This window comes from Anthonomus grandis, chromosome 16 (genome assembly GCF_022605725.1).
Source record: "Anthonomus grandis grandis chromosome 16, icAntGran1.3, whole genome shotgun sequence".
Lineage (NCBI taxonomy): Eukaryota > Metazoa > Arthropoda > Insecta > Coleoptera > Curculionidae > Anthonomus > Anthonomus grandis.
Genome location: NC_065561.1, coordinates 17866231 through 17887666, shown reverse-complemented (window position 1 = coordinate 17887666; position 21436 = coordinate 17866231). Strand labels below are relative to the sequence as shown.

Sequence of the window (21436 nt, the reverse complement as noted above, 5' to 3'; positions counted from 1 at the left end):
AACAAAGAAACCTATACCGGTCTGGCAAACCGAGGTCTTGAGTGCATGTACTGACTTGCACTTACTGGTCTACTCGCAACCAAAAGGGCAAATCTATATTCTCTCTTATCTGCAGGTATTGATTGACCCGCAAGCAAAGGTGTTAAGACTTTATTACTTGTAGAAAGTATTATATTAATATTATTAAAGGTGCGAAGAATAATACAAAAACAGCATCCTACTAAATTGTATATTACACAAAAAAAAATAAAACAAAAAAAAATCATAAAAACAAACTAAAAATAATACAAAATATACAGCAGTACCTATTTAAGTGTAATTATCTACCAGTTCACTACCGAATTTCACCTGACTTCAGGTGATTTCAAATGGTGGCATTACAATAATATTATTATATTCGTTAAACTATTAATTGCAAGAATAACTTGCCATTCAAAAGATGCTAAATTATTATTTGTATAATGTGGAACTATGTATAATCATCAAAATAAATAAGATATAAAATAAATACGATTGATTAATTTATAAAGGATCATAATGCATTGAAAGAATATATTATGTAATTGCTGATACAGAGTGGACTTTTTATTCAGAAGAGTGAATCAGAACATATTTAGTATAGTAATCCACTCTGTGTACTGCAAAAATATTAAATCTGTATAAATAAAGCTCAAAATATGTAAAAAGTCCATATAAGGAAAACTGTGTATATATCCACTTGAAATCCCCTAAAATTTAAAAAAAGGTTTATACGTTATATAAAAGTACAAACGATTATTTATTTCGTTTTTTTTTAGCGAAAATAGGGATTTCTCTGTCATGTGGTAAAAAATTATATATCTCAGTGTCTAAATTACAAACACTCAAGTGTTTTATGTCATCATATTATCATTAATATTAAAGCCTATATTGACTAAGTTCTGTATTTTTACAATTATTTCTGCGCGGATTGAGGGGTCCTTTTTAAGAAATACTATTTACAACAATTATTATACTTAAAGCCTAAACTAAATTATCTAAACGATATTTTAAAGTTACTATAAGTCTTTTCCCTGAGCTCAAAAGGGACTTTTCGCACGTCCCTCTAATAACATTAAACTTTACATTTAATTAAAAAAATAGTTTAATGTCTATGATTATTATTGAGTGCAATAATTACTCTCTAAACACTACTTGTATTCTGTTTGACTTTTATCTTGAGCAAAACCGAGAAAAAAAAATATATACATGCAAAAGATTTTGCTCAAAATAAAAATACACTAGAACATTGCTCTTATGATATGAACCTACAATAAAACATTTTAAACCATCAGACTTTTTTGGGGAATTTGGAAAATATTTTTGGTAGCGATTTATACGAGTATATAAGTCTAAAAAAGTTAAATTGGCACAGAACTCAAGTCTTAAATAATAGCACGTTTATGTAAACCATATGTAATAAATACATAAAAACGTATGTATGCAAAGGTCATAAGGAAGTGGTGCAGAATACATACGAAAGTGACTCGATTAGCGATTGTGTTATATTGAGAAAATAGTCTGAGAGTCATCATTATGTTTATTTACTCAGACATTAGATTTATAGCGTTATTTGTAATATTTTTGATATCTAAGGTTATTGACATGTATTTATTGCTGATTTTGATTTTAAAAAAAACAATAATTCCAGAGTAAAAAGTGGGATTTATCTGGATGTACAAATATGTAGTTTATATTTTTCTGCCTGAGTAAGTATTGTCCAAATATTACGCATGCGAACTCTTCGTGATTTTTGCGTACTCTTACCAGGATCTTATGCTTATAATTTGGGATTATGAGTAAATATAAAAGCAAGAATAACAGGACATTAAAATTTACTCAAGAAATGCTTGATGAGCTTGAAAAAGTAGGGAAAACTATATTCTTAACTGTTGTTCTTGTGATGGCAGTTCTTTTAAAATTTAAACTGTGATACCCTTACTAAGGTAGGGAATTCTGTATACATTCTAATTGTATTGCATTGCATTTCAGTAAAAAAAAAAAATTATGTGTTGAGATACACGGAGGTCATGTCGATCATTTACTGGCAAATATTCATAATTTTTAATTTATCTTTTGTATTCATTTCAAGTATAATAAAGCCATTTAAATAGTTTATGAACGTCATACTTTTTGAGTGCATTGAAAACTTTAATTCGTAAACATTTCGAGATTTGGGAAGTATACCTTCTTTAAGTAAAACTGTTTGCACAATGCATATTTTGAATAAGAAATTAAAACGTTGCTCAGACCTATTTTTAAAAAAGGTTAATTTTAAGATATGCCACATAAAAATTGTCCACATTTTATTAAGAACGATGAATTAATGCTAAATTTGTGGCCAAAATTTAAAAAACAATTACAGTGAAAGCTCTCCTTGCATTAATTAATGATTATTAAAGATTATTAAATTAAATTAAAGATTATTAAATGATACAGTGAGAGCATTTATAGTTAATAATTCAGACCTTAACTATAATCCCAGTCAATTTTTAAGTGTTCTGTACCACCCTTCAGACCTGTATAAGAATAGACGCAAAATAGTCTGATTTCTTGCACCACAAAAGTGTCATGCTAACAGCCAAAAATTCTAAAAATACGTACAATTGGGTGGAAATTTCACGATGCCATAGTTGTAAAAAAGTTCCGCTAGTCCATTTACAATCAGAAAAACCAAAACTCAACGTTTACCCCTTTTAGTTTGCAGAATTATGGTATTATTATGGGTACTGTTTAATTTTTTGTTCTGAAACCTCTGAACCTACCCGTACCTCTCAAGATATTGAACCAATTATTTAGATAATGTGTATTAAATATTTATAAATAAAACAACAATAGGGAATTTGAAATCAGATATATAAAGATGTTAATAAGAGTGTTGGTATATTTAGTTATATTTGAACGTGAAAGTAAATAATTTGGAACGATAAAGTTACTTAAATATCTTGCGTTTTCGAGATACAGGGTATTAAAAAACGCGTTTACTGAATTTGTTGAAATTTTTACAGTTTGTTAATTATTTTTATAAGGTATCTCTTGGAATTGTCACATTTAGACCAAAGTAGTCAAGTCAAAGTCTGTTTTTTTAAATAAAACAACTAAAAATAACTTTTCGAATCGCTTAATATTTCTATATATTGCTTAATAATAAAATCGCTTGATTTTTATGCGTATCTTGTTCTTTGTTTTCATATCATTTCATCCATATCTCAGCACGTTTCTGACCTCCATAAAAAAGACTAAAAAGCGTCAAAATTACGCGAAAAAAACCCATTTAAAAACTTCAAAAAAACTATCAATAAACTAATTAATAAGGTGCTACTTTTGGAATTGTAATTAATAATTGCAATCAAAATTTTAAAAGCAAATATCAATAATTGGCATCACAGAAGGTTAGTTCATCATTTTTACTGCGTTTGATAATTGTATCAAACCAAGCAATTAAACATTAAAAAACGTTTTTCAGATATTATCTCGAAAAATAAACGTCTCCGGACATACGTTTATATGAAGAATAACACGAAATCACCTCTTAAAATTGGTTATCACTTATGTTACACCCTAAATATACAAACATTGACAGAAGTTTATCGGTTTATAACATTGAAAAGATCTGAAAGGCACGACTACGGAATATGCAAATTATCTATAAACCGCCATTTTCGGTTCTAATTATAAAGGCCTCACTGAAAATTTCCACCCACTACTTACTACTACAACCGAACATAACCCAAACAAAAGCACGAAAATTCAGTCATCAACATAATAATCCAGTCCTCGGTGATTTGTCAACGCTTGGAATAGCTCCACATTGTGGAGCAAGTCTCAGCTGGGTTGGGATCCTGGCCCGAAAACGTCCGGGTCCCTATCTCTCCTTATTACCATCTGAAAATGTTAATTATTAGGTTAGAAATGTCACTGAGAGAATAGGCTGTATGGCAAGCAGCTTGTAGGTACATAGAAAAGCAATAGAGTTTAAAAGCCTATGGGATTATTAGCAAGTGAGCATGTAAATAACATAGTTGTTGCATATATAAAATCAAATAATGAAATATATTTCTTAGGAGTATTCTTTAGAACATTTTTTGCAATTTAAAATATTCTAAAAGGTTTAACTCTATAACAAGAAGTGACCAAAAACTCTTGTAGATCTATTACTTAAAAGATACAAGTAATATTAACAAAATATTTGATATCAATCGAGCGTAATAATTAAGCAGGCATAAATTCGCACCCAGATAAAAAATTAAAGAAAACTTCAATCAATAGCAGACTTCGGGAAATCCAATTATTAAGAATTTTATCATTTTAAGGCTTTGGATTCGAGGTATTTAATAATTAATTATAAATTAATGACATTGTATAGCACAGGCACTCCTGTACAAAAAATCTAAGTAGCTTATGCTTTACTGCTAGAGTTTAAAGCATTTTCTTGATCACAGTTAAAGAAGACCTCAAGAAATCCTAGTTTTCAAGAATCTCACCATTTTGAGGCTTTGGAGTGAAATTATTCAATAATTTATTAGAAAATAATGATGTTGCATAGCACAGGCACTCCTGTAAGAAAAATCCAAATAATTCATGTTTCATTGTGAGATTTTGAAAGATTTTCTTCATCACACTTAAAGAAGACCTCAAGAAATCCCGGTTATTAAGAATCTTACCATCTTGAGTTTTTGGAGTGAATTTATTCACTAATTAATTAGAAATTAATGATGTTGTATTACACAGGCACTCCTGTAAGAAAAATCTAAATAGCTCATGTCTCACTGCGAGGATTTAAAGGATTTTTTTGATCACAGGTAAAGAAGACTTCGGGGAATCTAATTATTAAGAATTTTATAATTTTTAGGCTTTGGAATCAAGTTACTTAATAATTAATTATGAATTAATGACATTGTATAGCACAGGCACTCCTGTACAAAAAATCTAAGTAGCTTATGCTTTACTGCTAGAGTTTAAAGGATTTTTTTGATCACAGTTAAAGAAGACCTCAAGAAATCCCGATTATCAAGAGTGACAGCGTTTTGAAGCTTTGGAGTGAACTTATTCATTAATTTACAAAAGGAAGAATAATATTGAATTGCACAGTCACTTCTGTAAGAAAAATGTAAATAACTCGTGTTTTAATCCATGGGTTTAAAGGATTTCTTGATCTCAATTAAAGAAGCATTCGAAGAATCAAAATGATCAAGAATCTTACCATTTTAAGGCTTTAGAGTAAAGTTATTCAATAACTAATTAGACATTAATGATGTAATATAGCACAGGCACTTCCGTAAGAGAAACCTAAATAATTCATGTTTCATTGTGAGTTTTTGAAAGATTTTCTTCATCACAGTTAAAGAAGACTCCTCAAGAAATCCCAGTAATCAAGAATCTCACCATCTTGAGTTTTTGGAGTGAATTTATTCACTAATTAATTAAAGATTAATAATGGTGTATAGCACAGGCACACTCCTGTAAGAAAAATCTAAATAACTCATGTTTAACTACTGGGATATTAAGGATTTTATTGATAACAATTAAAGAAAACTTCAGTGAGTTCCAGTTATCAAGAATCTCACCATTTTGAGGCTTTGAAGTGAATTTATTCACTAATTAATTAGAGATTAATGATGTTGTATAGCACAGCCACTCCTGTAAGAAAAATCTAAATAACTTATGTCTTATATACCTGGATTTTAAGGATTTCATTAATCACAAGAAACTCAAAGAATCCCAGTTATCAAGAGTTAACAGCGTTTTGAAGCTTTGGAGTAGAGTGGATTCATTAATTTACAAAAGGAAGAATAATATTGTATTGCACAGTCACTCCTCCAAGAAATGTAAGGCAATTTCTTACAGGCATTCCTGTAAGAAAAATCTTAATAACTTATGTTTTATATGCCTGAATTTTAAGGATTTTCTTGATCAGTTAAAGAAAACCTCAAGAAATCCCAGTTACAAAGAACCTCGCCAGTTTGAGTTTTTGAAGTGCAGTTATTCACTACTTATTAAGAATTTAATGAGGTTGTATATTATAGGCACCTCTATACAAAATATTTGCATAACTCATGTTGCACTAAGAGAATTTCAAGGATTTTCTTAATCACAGTTAAAGAAGACCTCAAGAAATCCCGGTTATTAAGAATCTCACTATCTTGAGTTTCTGGAGTGAATTTATTCACTAATTAATTGGAAATTAATGATAATGTTTTGATCACAATTAAAGAAGACTTTAAGGAATCTTAGCTATTAAGCACTTTGAAAAAGCTTCTCCTAAGCAGATATAAATTATCTTTTTATATATGTAATACATGAAAAGACTCAATGGAATTAATAGTGGCAGAATTCATTTATAATTTTCCTTAATTTCGTTTCGTTTTTTACTAAATAAACTAGGTAAATAATAAGGTGTTCGCAGAATATTAAAAACTCTCGTTTAAAAATTATTGGATTTTTATCAGAATATGTATAGAAATATGCATGTTGTCATTACCATCTAAATTAAGTAGAATTCTATCTTTAAATACCATGAAACACACAATTTTATTGATCTAGGCAGATAATACACTGAATTTCGTAGAAATTCTTTGGGAAACAATTCTTCCAGTATTTATTATGATTGGAATGTTTAAAGTAATTAGCGAAAATTCTTTATTTAATGTTAATCTACTGTAAAAGGGATTTTTATCCTTACGGATTTTTATTCATCAATTTGTCAAGTTGTGTGCGCACTTTCTGTCGTTCCATGAATTTATGACATGTAGAACCGTTAATTTAAATGAAAAGAAAGAATGAAAGAATTAATTTAATCGAAAGAAGCTATGTTCTATTTAATAGACAAAAAGTCCCAAACGAGAATGGGATAAAGATGTTTATCTTGAAAATGTTTATATTTGTTAACTTGTCAAGTTTTGTTAATTGAAGGCGGCAAACTTGCAAAAAATATTTTTTTCTTAGGTTTTTCTAAGTTTAAGTTTAAGAACTTAAAAGGCATTGTTTTGGCACAAAAATTGTTAATGGATGCACATTAAAAATAAAATACTGTTACACACATGTATTTTTATTTTGATCCCATTAAGGAATTAATATGTAAGCTTAATTTGGAGGTATCTAATCACATTTATATAAAATTTTGGCCGCTTTTAATATCTCTTGCTTGTTCAAGTTACCAATGCACCCTATAGTCAGGGGAAAGATTAAGAAAAGGGTCTGAGATGAAGCATTTCGACTGTTTATATAGGACAGCCAGTAGAATATAGAATATCCAAACGTTCGACAAAAGTGAGTAGTAAAATATCCAATTAGCGAATCTCTATACTTTAAAAAACTAGTTGCATCATTTAACTTGTAATCAAATCAAAATATTTTTTCTAATTTGACAGAGTTTGCGCTTGAACTGTTACTACTCTATCACTAACTATGAAGCCTCACTTTTTGCACATATTTATTACATTCACAGTCAAGGCCCAAGTATAAAAAATTGTAGTTCACGTATTTACATGCTCACTGTGCCTTTACTAGTATAATTGGACTTTACCACCATATATAGTTGCAGCAAAAACAATAGAAAAGCAGACGCAAAAACAAAACCAAAGCAACGCAACCGAAAAACAAACAAAAAATTGTAAAAAAAAAAGGAAGAAAACTCCAGCGTAGGTTGATGATTGATGTCAGACCTGTTGTGACCCGGTTGAATGCGAGGAACCAGGTCGGTCGTAGCCCATCGAATACGGTTGCGCACGAGGAGGAGCAGCACGACCCCCCGTGTCTGCGCACTGTCTCAGCAGCCCGTTATTCGAGTATATCGTCGCTGGGGAGTGTCTATAAAAATTTTATGGCGGTTTGAAAACGTCCCTAATAAATGTAAAAGTTTTGTTTCAATTTTATAAATGCGGTAATCAGGTCTAAAGCCGGCCACTCAGTACGCGCTACTCGCATAGTACGTCAGAAGTGAGTGTATCGCGTTCTTTGAGTCTATGAGTATTATTCGTGTTTCTGTAATACTCCTGAGACCGAAACCGTTTAAAACCGTAAAACATTTTACGCAAGGTAGGAAAATAATACAATAAAAATATAAAACTTAGAAACTACATTTTCGAAAAATCTTTGGCGAATATTAAAATACGGTAGGAAAAAATTGGTTAGTGATTCTCCTGGAAAACAACGGAAAAATTAAAAAGTGTAGGCAAAACACTTGTTATATGTTATATAAATTTAAATGTTAATTAAATAATTTACATTTAAATCTGCTGTAAGTCTGTAAGTCATCAAATCTGCCGCATTCTAAAGGGTTAAAGTGAAATTTTTATTTTTTTCAGGGCAAGTTAAAGCAGAAAAAAATTTCTTGCAGGCAGTTGAATCCCAGTTATTTCTTAAACACAGTTAATTATTTTATAGAGAAAGAATTGATAAACAATAGGAGTAATTTACTATTAGATTGACTTAAGTTCCTTTCCATATACCTCAGCGAAATTTTCGAAATTCTTATTTGTTTCCAGTCTGTTTGTATAGAATCAATGTAGGAATTTAAATTAAAGGAATTCGCCGTTAAGTCGTATGCTTTCCTTATATAATTCCAATTTTTTTTGCCGCTCTCTTTCTATGTTTAAGAAGAGAATCAGAGATCGTTGTTCTAATTAACAAGAACACAAAATTATAAACTTTATTGTATTACTTTATTCAATGTTTCAATTCTTTAAAATAAATTAAAACCAACTTGTAAAATTTTGATTGTTCATCACAACAGCAATATATAATTTATTTATATACACTGCACTAAGAAATTTGTAAGGAATGCAGAATATAAACAAAATTTATAGATAACACAGTTGGCCATCTACTTAGAAACGACGAAAATAAACGCGCGTATAGTTCATTTCAAACCTTTGTACTGGTAACAATTTGTGTTTTTTGTATCTACAAGCCTCGTCTTTGTGTCTTCCACAGTTTAAAATGGGTAGAAAAAAAAATTGTGATCCGCCGCAATGCGTAAAATAATTTTTACGCTAAGGGAAAGAGGTTGGACTTATAGTAAAATAGCTGACCACCTAAAATGTTCAAAAAAAATGGTTTTCTATGCACTCAAACACATAAAACGTACGAAAATATTCCACGCAAGAGAAGATCTAAGAAAACCAGCCAACGAACTGATGAAACTATTGTTCGAATGGCTAAAATGAATCCATTTTTAACCTCCAACCAGATTAAAGAAGAACTTTCTCCAGCTATCACGATATCATCACGAACTATAACACGACGACTTAATGAGGCCAACCTATTTGGACGAGTATCCCGCAAGAAACCACTGCTAAAGAAGAAAAATCGCCAGGCTAGATTAAAATTCGCTAAGGACCATATTAATTGGACCATAAAAGAGTGAAAAAAAGTATTATGGTCTGATGAGACAAAAATAAATCGCATTGGTAGTGATGGTAGAATATTTGTGAGAAGACCAAGGGGTGCGGAAAATAATCCGAAGTATACAACCAGCACAGTCAAACATGGAGGTGGAAATATAAAATTATGAAGATGTTTTTCGTGGCGTGGTGTTGGTCCATTAGTGAAAACTGACGGTATTCTTGACCAAGAAAAATATAAAGATATTATGAAGAACCACATGTTCCCGTTTGCTGATGAAACTTTGCCGGTGTCTTGGGTTTTGCAACAAGACAATGACCCAAGCACACGGCTAAGTCTGTAAAAAAATGGTTTGACGATAACCATGTTGATGTACTTGATTGGCCCTCATGTAGTCCGGATCTCAATCCCATTGAGAATCTTTGGAGAGACCTGAAAAAACTTTTAGAACATAAAAATATTAAAAACCTTAAAGATCTGGCGGCAGAAGCAGAGCAGGCGTGGAAATCGATACCACTAGCGAGATGTCAACATCTGGTGGAGTCAATGACCAGGAGATGTAGAGTTGTCATTGAAAATAAGGTGGAAAATATTTGCTACAAAATATTGATTTATTTAGGGTTTAGAGCTATTATTTTGTTTTTTTAAATTGATAATTCTTTGGTTTCTAATTAGTTGTCCAATTCAATATTTGTATAAAAAATTAACTTTTTTTTAAAAGTATATATGTGAAGACAAATCGACTAAATTTATGGTAATATTAAAGGTAAATGTTAGTTACGACAATGGGCGAGAAATTTAAGAATAAACAATTTTATTTACAAAAGATTTATGATTTTTATTAATTTATTCACACTGTTTCTAATTACTTGGCCACCACTGTAAGTACATCTGAAACACTTTGTAATTTGTAGATGTTCCTTTGGGGTTCAGCCTGTTAACATCCTATTTGTTTTTGATAAATAAATAAAAAATAATAATAATAAAAAAGCTTTCTCTTAAGGAGATTATGTTGAATTAATATTTTTTCCAGGCAGTTGAAACATATAAAATGTGTTTTTCTTCCAGGCAATTGAAGCCAATTTGTTTCTTATATACAGTTAAAAAATAAAATAATAAATTACTTCAACTGCCTGTAAGTCATCAAATCTGCCTCGTTTTAAGTTAAAGTAAAATTGTATTTTTTCCAGACAGTTAAAGCAGAGAAAAAAATTCTTCCAGGCGTTATAACTTAAAGACTGTTGAAGGAAAAAATAAGAAATTACTCCTACTGCTTATAAATAATAAAAAGCTTTCGTTTTAAGGAGTTTATGTTGAATTTATATTTTTTCCAGGCAGTTGAAATATGTAAAATGTGTTTTTCTTCCAGGCAATTGAAGCCCTTTTGTTTCTTATATGAAGTTTAAAAAATAAAATAATAAATTACTTAAGACTATAAGTTTGATACTAGACTGATTAAATTCATAGTAGCTAAGCTTAGATAACAATATAGTATTAAGCCTCCAATAAGACGAGTAAATAAACCTCCCTAATAAACCTGATAGATGGATTCAATAAAAGTGGTGATTGTAGTCTCTGTAGCCCCCTTTTTCTTGGTTTTTTGTAAAAAAAATTGACATTATGCTCCAAATATGAACTTATTTGAAAAGTGAGCATCTCTCATCAAATATTTTTCTAATCAGGGGCACTAGAGAAGTTGGTGTGTAACTTCCAGCTTATTGAGGAGAGTCCCTTCCAAAATACACTTATTAAATAATTTTGGTAATGGCCTTATAAGTAAATCTTTAACTCTCTTAAGTATAGACAACTTTCCGAGCTTTTTTAACCCTATTATGGCATGAAGAATTTTTGAAATAATGGAAAAACAAAATGTACATTTATATTTTGTAAATAGGAAAAAATGTGTTTAAATAAACAGGGCTTATGTTTGACGAGGATTTATTCCCAAAAATATATGACTATATACCACATGGGTTTAGATTTTTTAGATTTGGAACGTATATATTTATTATTGGCCGGTTTTTGGCTTCATCTATCTTATTACGATATAGAGATCTACATTTATCGAATGTATCTCTATTTTTATTTGTTGAATGTTGAGTATAAACTGATCTAATAAAATTAAGCTTCTCTCTCAGGCATTTTAGTACTGGATTAAACCATTTACGACCGTTTGCACCACTTCTCTTTAAATTTGCGGCAGAACTAAGTACAACTTAGATTTAAGGTTGACCTTAACTTTTGATGGCGTTGCACGAATAATACTTTAATCACAACCTTCTTTATCTCTAGCCACGAACATCATCACATCGGCAACATAGCGAGTCGATCGACGCCGCCATCTTGGAAACCCCATATATTAGTAGGTAATCGCAGCGGTTTCCGTGGGTGTTTACCTCGTTTCTCTCTTAAAATTCCGGATTTTTGTGCTTAAATTTAAATTACTAACGTTAAGACTCAATTTTAAAAACCTACTCTAAGCTCTAGTTATATTGTTTAATGTGGATTTTGCGTAGTTATTTAAATAATCGAACTTAAAAGTCGAACAAAATTTACCGGCCGGCTAGGTAAATGACGTTTTAAAAGTGGGTTTGTTATTATTGTATGTTTCTTGGCTTTCTTGCTTAAAATGGTTTTGTGACTTGTATTTTGAACTTGTGGTAGTTCATTTATTTGGTTAGTCTGTGGATAATAATATATTGCTTTATAGCTTAATATACATAGGGAGAAATATGGAAAATTGGTGTAGGTATTTGTCTCCCTACTTGTAAACAATATGTGGTAAGTAAGTAGTTTAAGTCAGGGTTAGGAGTTGTAGTAGCCGGTAGTAGGTAAGTTTATATAATATTTGTGTAATATTTGTACATTTTTAACATGCCAAGTCCATGCTGTGTCCCTGGATGCAAATCCAATTACAAAACTTCATTAGATGCAGGCGAGGGAGCTGAATCGGTGTTTGGTTTTCCTAAAGATGAGCAAATTAAAGGTAAATGGCTGAAAGCAATTCCTAGAGACAACTGGACTCCTACTAAGCATTCTGTTGTTTGTGCTAAACATTTTGCCCCCACTGACATCATTCGGGAGGATATTTATCTTTTGCCAAATGGCACAACAACAAAAATACCTACTAAAACTCAATTAGTTCCTTCAGCAGTTCCTCAAATTTTTCCAAATTTACCTGGATATCTTTCAAAAAAGGTTCCTCTCCCTCGAAAGAGTCCAGAAGAAAGAAATAAAAAACATGAACATCGTCTTGAACTCGACAATCTTAAATTTGAACAATTAGATCTTATTACAAATTTTCATATGATAATAAATAATTATCTTAAAAAAATTAATATTTCAGAGTTGTGGAATGTAAAAATAGTTGATAATTTAAAAATATGTTTTTACACCTTAAATTTGACTAATACTTGTTTAAATAATCGCTAATCAAGTCATAGTAGAGAGCGACATGAAAGTAAAACTGTTTATAAATAGGAATGAACTGACCCATATTGACCTGAAATGGATTTTACCTTTGGAATTGACACTAAATAAGTGGTCTCAGCTAGAGAATTTGTTGTCTAGATATAAATCTTCTAGCTGTGAACCATCAGCTCAAGAATCACTTAGCGATATTCTTAAAAAAAGCGTAAATTGCTTAAAGAGAGGCATTATTTTAATTAATAATAATTGTGATTTGGAATCAGCCTCGGAATTAGCCAATTGTTATAATAATGAGGACGAATCTGAGAAAACTAACAATCTTTGTAACAGGCTTTTACTTTTAATTGATCAAATAAATCTACTGTCAAAGCATAAACGTTATTCACCATCAACCATTGTTGTGATGTCTTTTATGTTATATACTTCCTCGCCTTGCACTATATGCTATGCTTGCTTGATATATATTACTATATATGCTTTGATCTGCCCTGTATACTGGCTATTTTGTGTTCAAAATCACCCAATCTCATACTTATTTCTGTAAGTGTTTTTGACGACATTATAAAACAATCATTGTTTCACATTTATTATGTACCACACTGTATAATATGTAATAATTCAGGCTTTGCATGTTAATTTACAATTTAACACTTTGTATCCACAATTTTTTTACCATATGTAGAATTATTATTCGAAAAAAGCGAAAAAAAATATTTGATCAATAATAAGTAAACATCCAGAGGTAAATATTTTTTTTTGTTGTATAAATTGGGATATAATCTTGATATTATAAAAATAATGTTAAAAAATCATATCAAATCTATTTTCCAATGAATAGCATAATACCTACAACAAAACGGGCATTTCTGTTAGTAAAAAAACTTAAAATCATTGCCGAGTCCCGTTAAATACGGCTATTAAATCGATCCGGAAGCATAAGCGGTTCGCGGTGTTGCCTTGCAATGTTCGCGGCTAGAGTAAAGATGGCTGTGCTTTAATTATTAAATATTTTTTAAGTAAATATTGGAAACACTTGGCAACATCGTAAGTAATCGACTGATTTGTTGCTAGTGTTTGCTACAAATTTGCGTGGACCAATAAAATTGGTAGAATTAGACATTTGACATTATCATTTCGTTATTTATTTATTATTGTAATTTCACTTTTGAAATTTTGAAGCAAAGGGTTAACAGATTAAGTATCGTCAAGTTGTACGGCAAGTAGCGTTTTGTAGTGAGTGACCGTCATATATTAGATACAATATTTACATAAAGCGTTTTATATAGCAAACGAGCATAGGACCCACAAAAAACACAAGTCTGTAGCAAATAAATTAATAAACACTCTCTGGTTAACGTAAAATCTACCGAAATAAGGGAATATTTACAGGTTTTCTTACCTTACAGTGGGACTGGGTTGATCGCCATTACCGGAATCCCTATGCGTACCGCCGGGAGGGTAAGAATCGGGCGGTAAGCCGTTCTCCATCGGTACGGATATGTGACCTTGCGGGTACCTGTCGTATGACCCGGTACTATGCCTGGTAGGCCTGGGAATTTCCGCGTGAGGTACTGACATATTGGGATGGATATTGTTGGCTGTCAAATAAAGAATCGCGGATGTATAGGGTGTCCCTCTATTTACGCACTATTTTTTTTCACCCCCGTATATGATAGTAATTTTGTTGACAGTCCCCTGTATGTTTTATCAAATTTTTACTCTTCATTAAAGTATACATAAAAAATACACTATACGTCAAATATTAATGGTTTTTGAGATAATTGATGATATTATTTAATTCTTATTCAATCTAAATGTTATAATAGTAAATGTTCAAATTGCTGATCGTTCTTGGTTTGACAGAGTTTCGTACCTTTTTATTAGCTCAGTGGTACAGGCGCTTCTTATTACCCTTTCCGGAATTACTCTACAAGCACGTGTAATTTTTTTTTAAATCCTCCAAATTTCTTAGCCCTTCAGTGTAAACTTCTCCCTTTAAATATTCTTATAAGAAAAAAATCTAGCAGTGTTAAATCAAGTAACCGGGCAGGCCACCTGATTTGAAGGACCTCTATTTCCGAGCCAGTACCTTCCAAATCTACATATTGTCCAGGGAATTTGATATAATCTGCGAGTTACGAGGGATGTCTTTTAAGTTTTGCATATAGAAACATAGAGGGCGTCACTAATCAAATGTCATTAGTCAAACTTAACCTCAAACTTTACTTTTCTTAAATTCAAAACGTCAGTGCGATACATATAGTTTTACAGCTACAGTGAATTTTTAAAGGTAGCAAATTGCGCATACCATGGAATTAAACAGAGAACATTTTCGGGCCATCATTTTTTACAATTTTCGAAGGCAATTATCTCAACAAGAATGCTGTGCTGAGTTGATTTCTGTTTTCGGTAATGAAGCACCACATCAGTCGACAGTTTCTCGTTGGTATGCAGAATTCAAGCGTGGACAGGTTAGTCTTAGCGACGATCCAAGGTCAGGTGCACCAAAAACGGCTGTCACCCAAGAAAACATCGATGCTGTGCGTATGCTTATCACGGAATATCGACATGTGACATATCGTGAGATTGAGGCTTCATTGGCGATTTCAAAGACCTCAATTCAAAAAATTTTGCATGAAGAATTACGGGTAAGAAAATTAGTTTCCCGCTGGATACCGCATCTGTTAACTGAAGAACAGAAAGAAGCTAGGGTGATGTGGTGTCAAACAACTCTAGACCGCTTTGAGGCAGGAAACTCTAAAAATGTGTACAGCATTGTCAGTGGTGATGAAGCATGGATTTACTCATATGAACCTGAAAATAAACGTCAGTCGTCTGTATGGGTATTTCAAGATGAAGAAAAGCCAACAAAAGCCATTCGTTCTCGAAGTGTATCCAAAAAGATGGTTGCAACATTTGTCTCAAAAGCAGGTCATGTTGCAACAATTCCTCTGGAGAATCAACGAACTGTTACTGCCGATTGGTACATTACCATTTGTTTGCCGAAAGTCATCGCTGAGCTTCGAAAAGCGAACCCACAACGACGAATCATCCTCCACCAAGACAATGCAAGTTCGCACACAGCCCGGAAAACTATTGAATTTTTAACTTATCAAAACGTCGAATTATTGGATCATCCTCCGTACAGTCCCGACCTAAGTCCCAACGATTTCTATACTTTTCCAAAAATCAAGAATGAACTGCGTGGTCAGAGGTTTCAGACGCCAGAGGAAGCAGTTAACGCCTTTAAAAATGCAATTTTGACAGTACCCACAAACGAGTGGAATAACAGCTTTGACAACTGGTTTGAGCGCATGCAAAAGTGCATTAAATTTCGTGGAGAATACTTTGAAAAACAATAAAGTCGTTAAAAGTTATTTTTTGTTTTATTCCAGCTGCATATGCAAAACTTAAAAGACAACTCTCGTATGAGGTGGCGCACCATCTTGATGGGAATTTAATCAATATTAGACGTATAGTGTATTTATACATTTTTTATGTAGAATTAAATAAAGAGTAAAAATTTGGTAAAATATACAGGGCATTCCATTTAAAAAAAGCTTACTTGACCATGAAAACAACATTGTTTTTGATACACTCTGTACATCTACCAATACTGTTAACAAAATTAGTATTTCCAAACAAACACTTTTTATCTCAACTTTTTTTTCATATCATATACAGGGTCGAAAAAAAATGACGTGTAAATAGTGTTGCGACGCCCTGTTTATAAGACTCTTCGTTACCCAATGGTGATTTTAGTAAAGCAATAGATGAAGAAGGGGTCTAAGTAAAAAATTGTTTGTTCAAATACCCAAAGATTTACTCTAAATGTGTGTTTAATAGCGTTTTTAGTCCCGGTAGTTTTGTCCATATCGGTCAATGCTGTATTATGTTTTAAGTTAAATTAACTGTTAATTCTTTGTAGTGACCCCAAGGATGACTTTATAAAAGAGCAGAAACGTCGACATCTGAACAAAACGGCTTTTGTTTTTTATTATTAGAACCCTAACTAACGAACTAACATAACAAAAGTTCCATATACATTTAATTTAAAAATACGTACGATGCTGCGGTTGGGAGTTTATGGACGTCGGTTGTCCCGTTAAAGGAATAGCGAGTCTGGCATTTACCGCTAACAGGTGATCTCTCCGTTGAACTAAGTTATTGACGTGCTCCTCTAACCTCAAATTCTCCGCCCTCAGTTGGTGAAGACACGAGAGCAACGAAGCGACTGAAAAAAACGACCGCGTACTGTTATTCTGCTTAAATAATAACAATATCTTACTGTCAAAATGTTGTGCTTGTTCCATAAGAAATTGCGAGCCCTGCTCCCACTGTCTCTCTAACAATTGGTCTAAGGTCTGAGGTATGCTTCCGCCGCAACTACTACCGCCTAGCATCGAAGATAGTCCGCTGGCACTTCCGCCGGACGTCGTACTGGACCCGGTACTGCTTGCTCTAGCCTAAACATGTTGTAAAAATTGTAGACTCAGGAACAACCTGTTTGTCACCTTTAGAAATTAAATAATTTTTGTATACGGTGCGACATCTAGATCCTCCCTATTTCAACTTTAAATAACTCCGCTATGTCTTTACCGATTTTGACAGATGAGCAATATCCTGAAACGTCATTTAATGCCATTTTAGTTTTGATTCAAAATATAAATCTACTCTTCCAGGCTTTCGGGTTTGTTGGGGTTTTCCTCAGGAAACCAAGAGCAGTCAGAGAAAAACAAACATATAAAATGGTTCCTGAGTGGTTCAAAAGACATTAAGAGCTTCCGGAGGAGAACAGAATGCCTGGAAGAAGATATATATTACTTAGAATCCTTTAAGGGACTTCTCAGGAAGAGCAGAACTGTTATTCCAATACAAATCCAGGAATAGTTGAGATCCTGGAGAAATAGATCTACTCTTCCAGGCTTTTTGATCTGTTGGGCAATTCCTGAGGGAAACAATAGCAGTAAGAGAAGAGCAAACATATAAAACGGTTCCTGAGGGATTCCGAAGACATTAAGAGCTTCCGGAGGAGAACAGAGTGCCTGGAAGAAGATATATATTAGTTAAAATTCCTTAAAGGACTTCTCTGGAATGGATGAATTCCTGGAAAAATAGATCTACTCTTCCAGGCTTTCAGATCTGTTGGACTCTTCCTGAGGGAAGCAGAGCAGTGAGAGAAGAAATAAAACGGTTCCTGAGGGATTCAAAAGACATTAAGAACTGGAGTGCCTGGAAGAATTGATATATTTCTTAGAATCCCTTAAGGGACTTCTTAGGAAGAGTAGATTTTTCTCTTCTAGAGTTTTGACAGAGGAAGTTCCCAGGACGCGTCGTAACGAGAAAGGGTGACTTGGACTGGCCTTCTCGTTCTCCGGATTTGAGAGCACCGGATTTTTTTCTGCGTGGTCTAGTTGACAGAAGAGCATTAAAGAGCTAAAAGTTATTATAAGAGCAGAAATTGTTGCTGTTATGCCTGAAATGTCAAATACGTTGCTGCAAAATGCCACGAAAAAGGATCGATTTTTGTGTGTCGAATGAAGGTGGTTATTTGATCGATCTTGCATTCTAACCAATTTGCAATAAATAGCATTGTATCTAGATGCATTGTACGAATATGCATCGCACGAATAGCATTGTATATACAGGGTGCATCATATATATATATACAGTGTGCGTCATCTAGATACAATTCTCCGTTATTTTACATTTAAATATATAAGTTTCTTTTGAAATTCAAGTTCGGCGTGACGTCAAAAATTAGTTCGCGACGTTCGGTTTCGGGAATTACGCACGGAAGCTATATTTAGTTCGTGTTAGCCGCTTTTCGATGATTGTAAAGTGGGTTATTCATGTGGTTCTTATGATTTATATGTAAAATCGTATCAAATAATGTACTAAAAGGCAGAAATTAGGGTAATAAAGTCAATGCCTTTAAGTAGATAAATTTAGAAGAGTATAAAACGTTCTTTCCTTCTTTAAATAATCTGTCAATAATGGTGATTCGAAATATTCTTTCTCATTTCTCACAAAAGCTATATTGATTTTTCATGTTCCTAATCGCACATGCAACACCTAGAATCCTCTAAAAACGTCCTATAGACACTGAGCTTTTATCTCTATAAAACATTAAAAAAAAAAAGTCGTTACTTACCGACTGAACGACCTTATGATGCAGCTGAGGTCCAACCAAGGTCGGACTATTCTCGCTAGAGTTATTATATATACTGTGAGCTTCTAACTCGTTACTAAGATGGTCGGTCATCTTCGCGTGCATTGTAGAATTCGGATTCAACTGGTTGCCCAACATATGAGGGGCCGTCATGCCATTGGTAAATCTATTAAAGTCAATTATATTGAAGATAGAGTAAAATAAGGCATTCAATAAAATGCTTACAGCTTATTTTCTTTTTTCTCCTCTTTGGAATATCCTTGGATAACGTTAACGGCGGCCGGAGCGCTTTTTCTAGCTTTAGCGCGGCCTCTGTTGTTGCTACTTTGGCTAAAGGAAGTCGTACTTTGACTTTCTGAGCCGGGACTGCTCGGAGGGGAATCCTTTATCTTGTTCTAAAATCATATTTAGATTAAATGAATGGCAAATATTTTATAAGTTAAGTATTTTATTGGGTGTTACTCCACTGGTTAAATAAATATCAAGTTTAGAAAAAATCTTATCTCATAGGCTCAATTATTGACAAAAATAAGACATTTCTTCGCACTCACTTAATATTCCCTAAACTGGCAAAACCGTTGGCAATTAGCCTCGCTGTCTGGGACATTTCCATCTTTATTGAAAATAGCTAAAGTAATTCCACTTTTTGAAAAGGGCGATCAAAATCAAAAGAAAACTACAAGCCAATAACAATTTTCAGCATAATTTCTCTACAACAGATTTACGAGTTTTCTTGATACGACAGGTCTCTTTAACGAAAGCCTACATGAATTCCTGACAGGAAAATCTACCAAATTAGCAGCGGTTGATAATAATAATTAATACTGTGCATTCCTATCTATAATATCTATCTATAAAATTAAATGAGGGGAAAAAAAGAATAAAACAAAAAGAGTAAGAAACAGTATTATGTGTCATACTAACCAAGTGACGTTAATATCTAATATCCAGTGGTGGATTTTACGTTTAATTTTGTTATATGGTTTATTTCTGAGTTCTACTGGAAGTTGCTGATAGACTTTTGCTAAGGTGTATGTTAAAGTTTTTTGACATTTATTTAGTCTTTGTGGACTTTAGGATATTTACATTTTTATTTAAAGCTTGTCTAATGTTCTGATTGTGAGACATAAAATGCAAGTAGTGCCGATTCGTGCACAGAAGCGTAACCACAGCATTCAGGTAAATTTTATTTACTTGCCACAATTTAGCTTCTGTAAATAAAATATCAGAGGAATATAATTTTGGTTTGTTAAAGATTACAATGAGAAAATATTTTTGGATAATCACAAAAGGTTGCAAGATGGTCTTAGTTGTTCCCCCCCAAGCTGTTATGCAGCAGTTTCAAAATTGATTCTGCCAAAACTTGATAAATAAGGTCTTTTTTTGCATAAATCGCCTTAACTGACAAAGTTTATAAATAAGTTTCCGAACTCGGTATAAACCTTTGTCTGTTTTTTTATTTGCTGGGTGCAAGAATATTCAATAGTGCCACAGTCGTGCAATGTGATCTCTTTTTATGTACTAGATTTCTTCAGACTAGAGTGAGTTAAGTCCTGCAAAAAGTCTTGTTTATCTGTCGAGAATGATCTATAAATACCAATTAAATCTATAGTCACTTTAGATTGGCTAATTAGTATTCTGAGAAATGTATAGGGTCTACCTCAAAAATGTATGGACCGATAATTCCACCGACAGGCAAACCACACCACACAGTCACTTTTAACGGGTGTAATGGCACCTGTACTAATTTCTGGGGATTGTTCTGACACCAGAAGCGGCAATTTTGCGTATTGACAACGCCACTAAGACAAAAATGGGCTTCATCTGAAAAGATGATTTGTTTCCCAAAATCGGCATTTTGTTCCAACTGCAACAGGGCCCAGTTGGTAAGCGTTCTTTGCAAACCATGGTCAGCAGGCTTCAATTCTTGAGTTAGAACCATCTTATATGATTAAGTAGGCCTAAGTCTTTTTTCCTCAAAATGCGCCACAGAGACATTGGTGAAATGCCTAATTGCTGAGAACGGCGCAAAACAGACACATTGTTATTCGCGTCAACACTTTCTCTTGCAGCGGCGATATTTTCAGCGGTCCTTGCACTTTTTTGTAGCGTTGGTGGCTTATTATCCAGAAGAGTGTACTCCCGTTCAAACTTATTAATTGTGCTCAGAAGGCCGTCCACTATGGCCAAAATCTTCTCTAAGAGCACGATAACAGGCTCTAACCGATTGCGCATTTTCGTAATATACCTTTTCACGATAGCTATACGTTGCTCTTGACTTAAACGATTCATGATGAAATGTCAAAGTATACTTAACACAACTGACGCTTGATCCGCGTTTTGACACATACCATTTTGCGTACATGGCCCACTAAACTTCTATCACTTCTATTGGTAGACCCATTATTATTGCCGACATTATTGATGCTATATTCCTGCAGTAAATCGTTTTTGATGTATAGATAAAATCCA

The 21436-nt window shown here is 32.8% G+C and overlaps 1 protein-coding gene across 5 annotated transcripts in view; it reads right to left on the bottom strand.

Annotated features, from left to right (window-relative positions):
• Positions 1–215: 215 nt before the first annotated feature.
• Positions 216–21436, bottom strand: part of LOC126745603 (protein AF-10) — a 48267-nt gene continuing 27046 nt past the window's right edge. For 4 of the 5 annotated variants that reach the window (XM_050453535.1, XM_050453538.1, XM_050453539.1 and 1 more), the window contains exons 12-18: positions 19190–19359; positions 18947–19130; positions 17081–17258; positions 16859–17026; positions 14192–14390; positions 7683–7827; positions 216–3903 (exon numbers count right to left, since the gene is read on the bottom strand). In XM_050453535.1, the coding sequence (XP_050309492.1) occupies positions 3844–3903; positions 7683–7827; positions 14192–14390; positions 16859–17026; positions 17081–17258; positions 18947–19130; positions 19190–19359 (1104 nt within the window). In that variant the 3' untranslated portion in view covers positions 216–3843. The remainder of the gene's footprint in view (positions 3904–7682; positions 7828–14191; positions 14391–16858; positions 17027–17080; positions 17259–18946; positions 19131–19189; positions 19360–21436) is intronic. The other variant, XM_050453540.1, reaches the window with a different exon arrangement.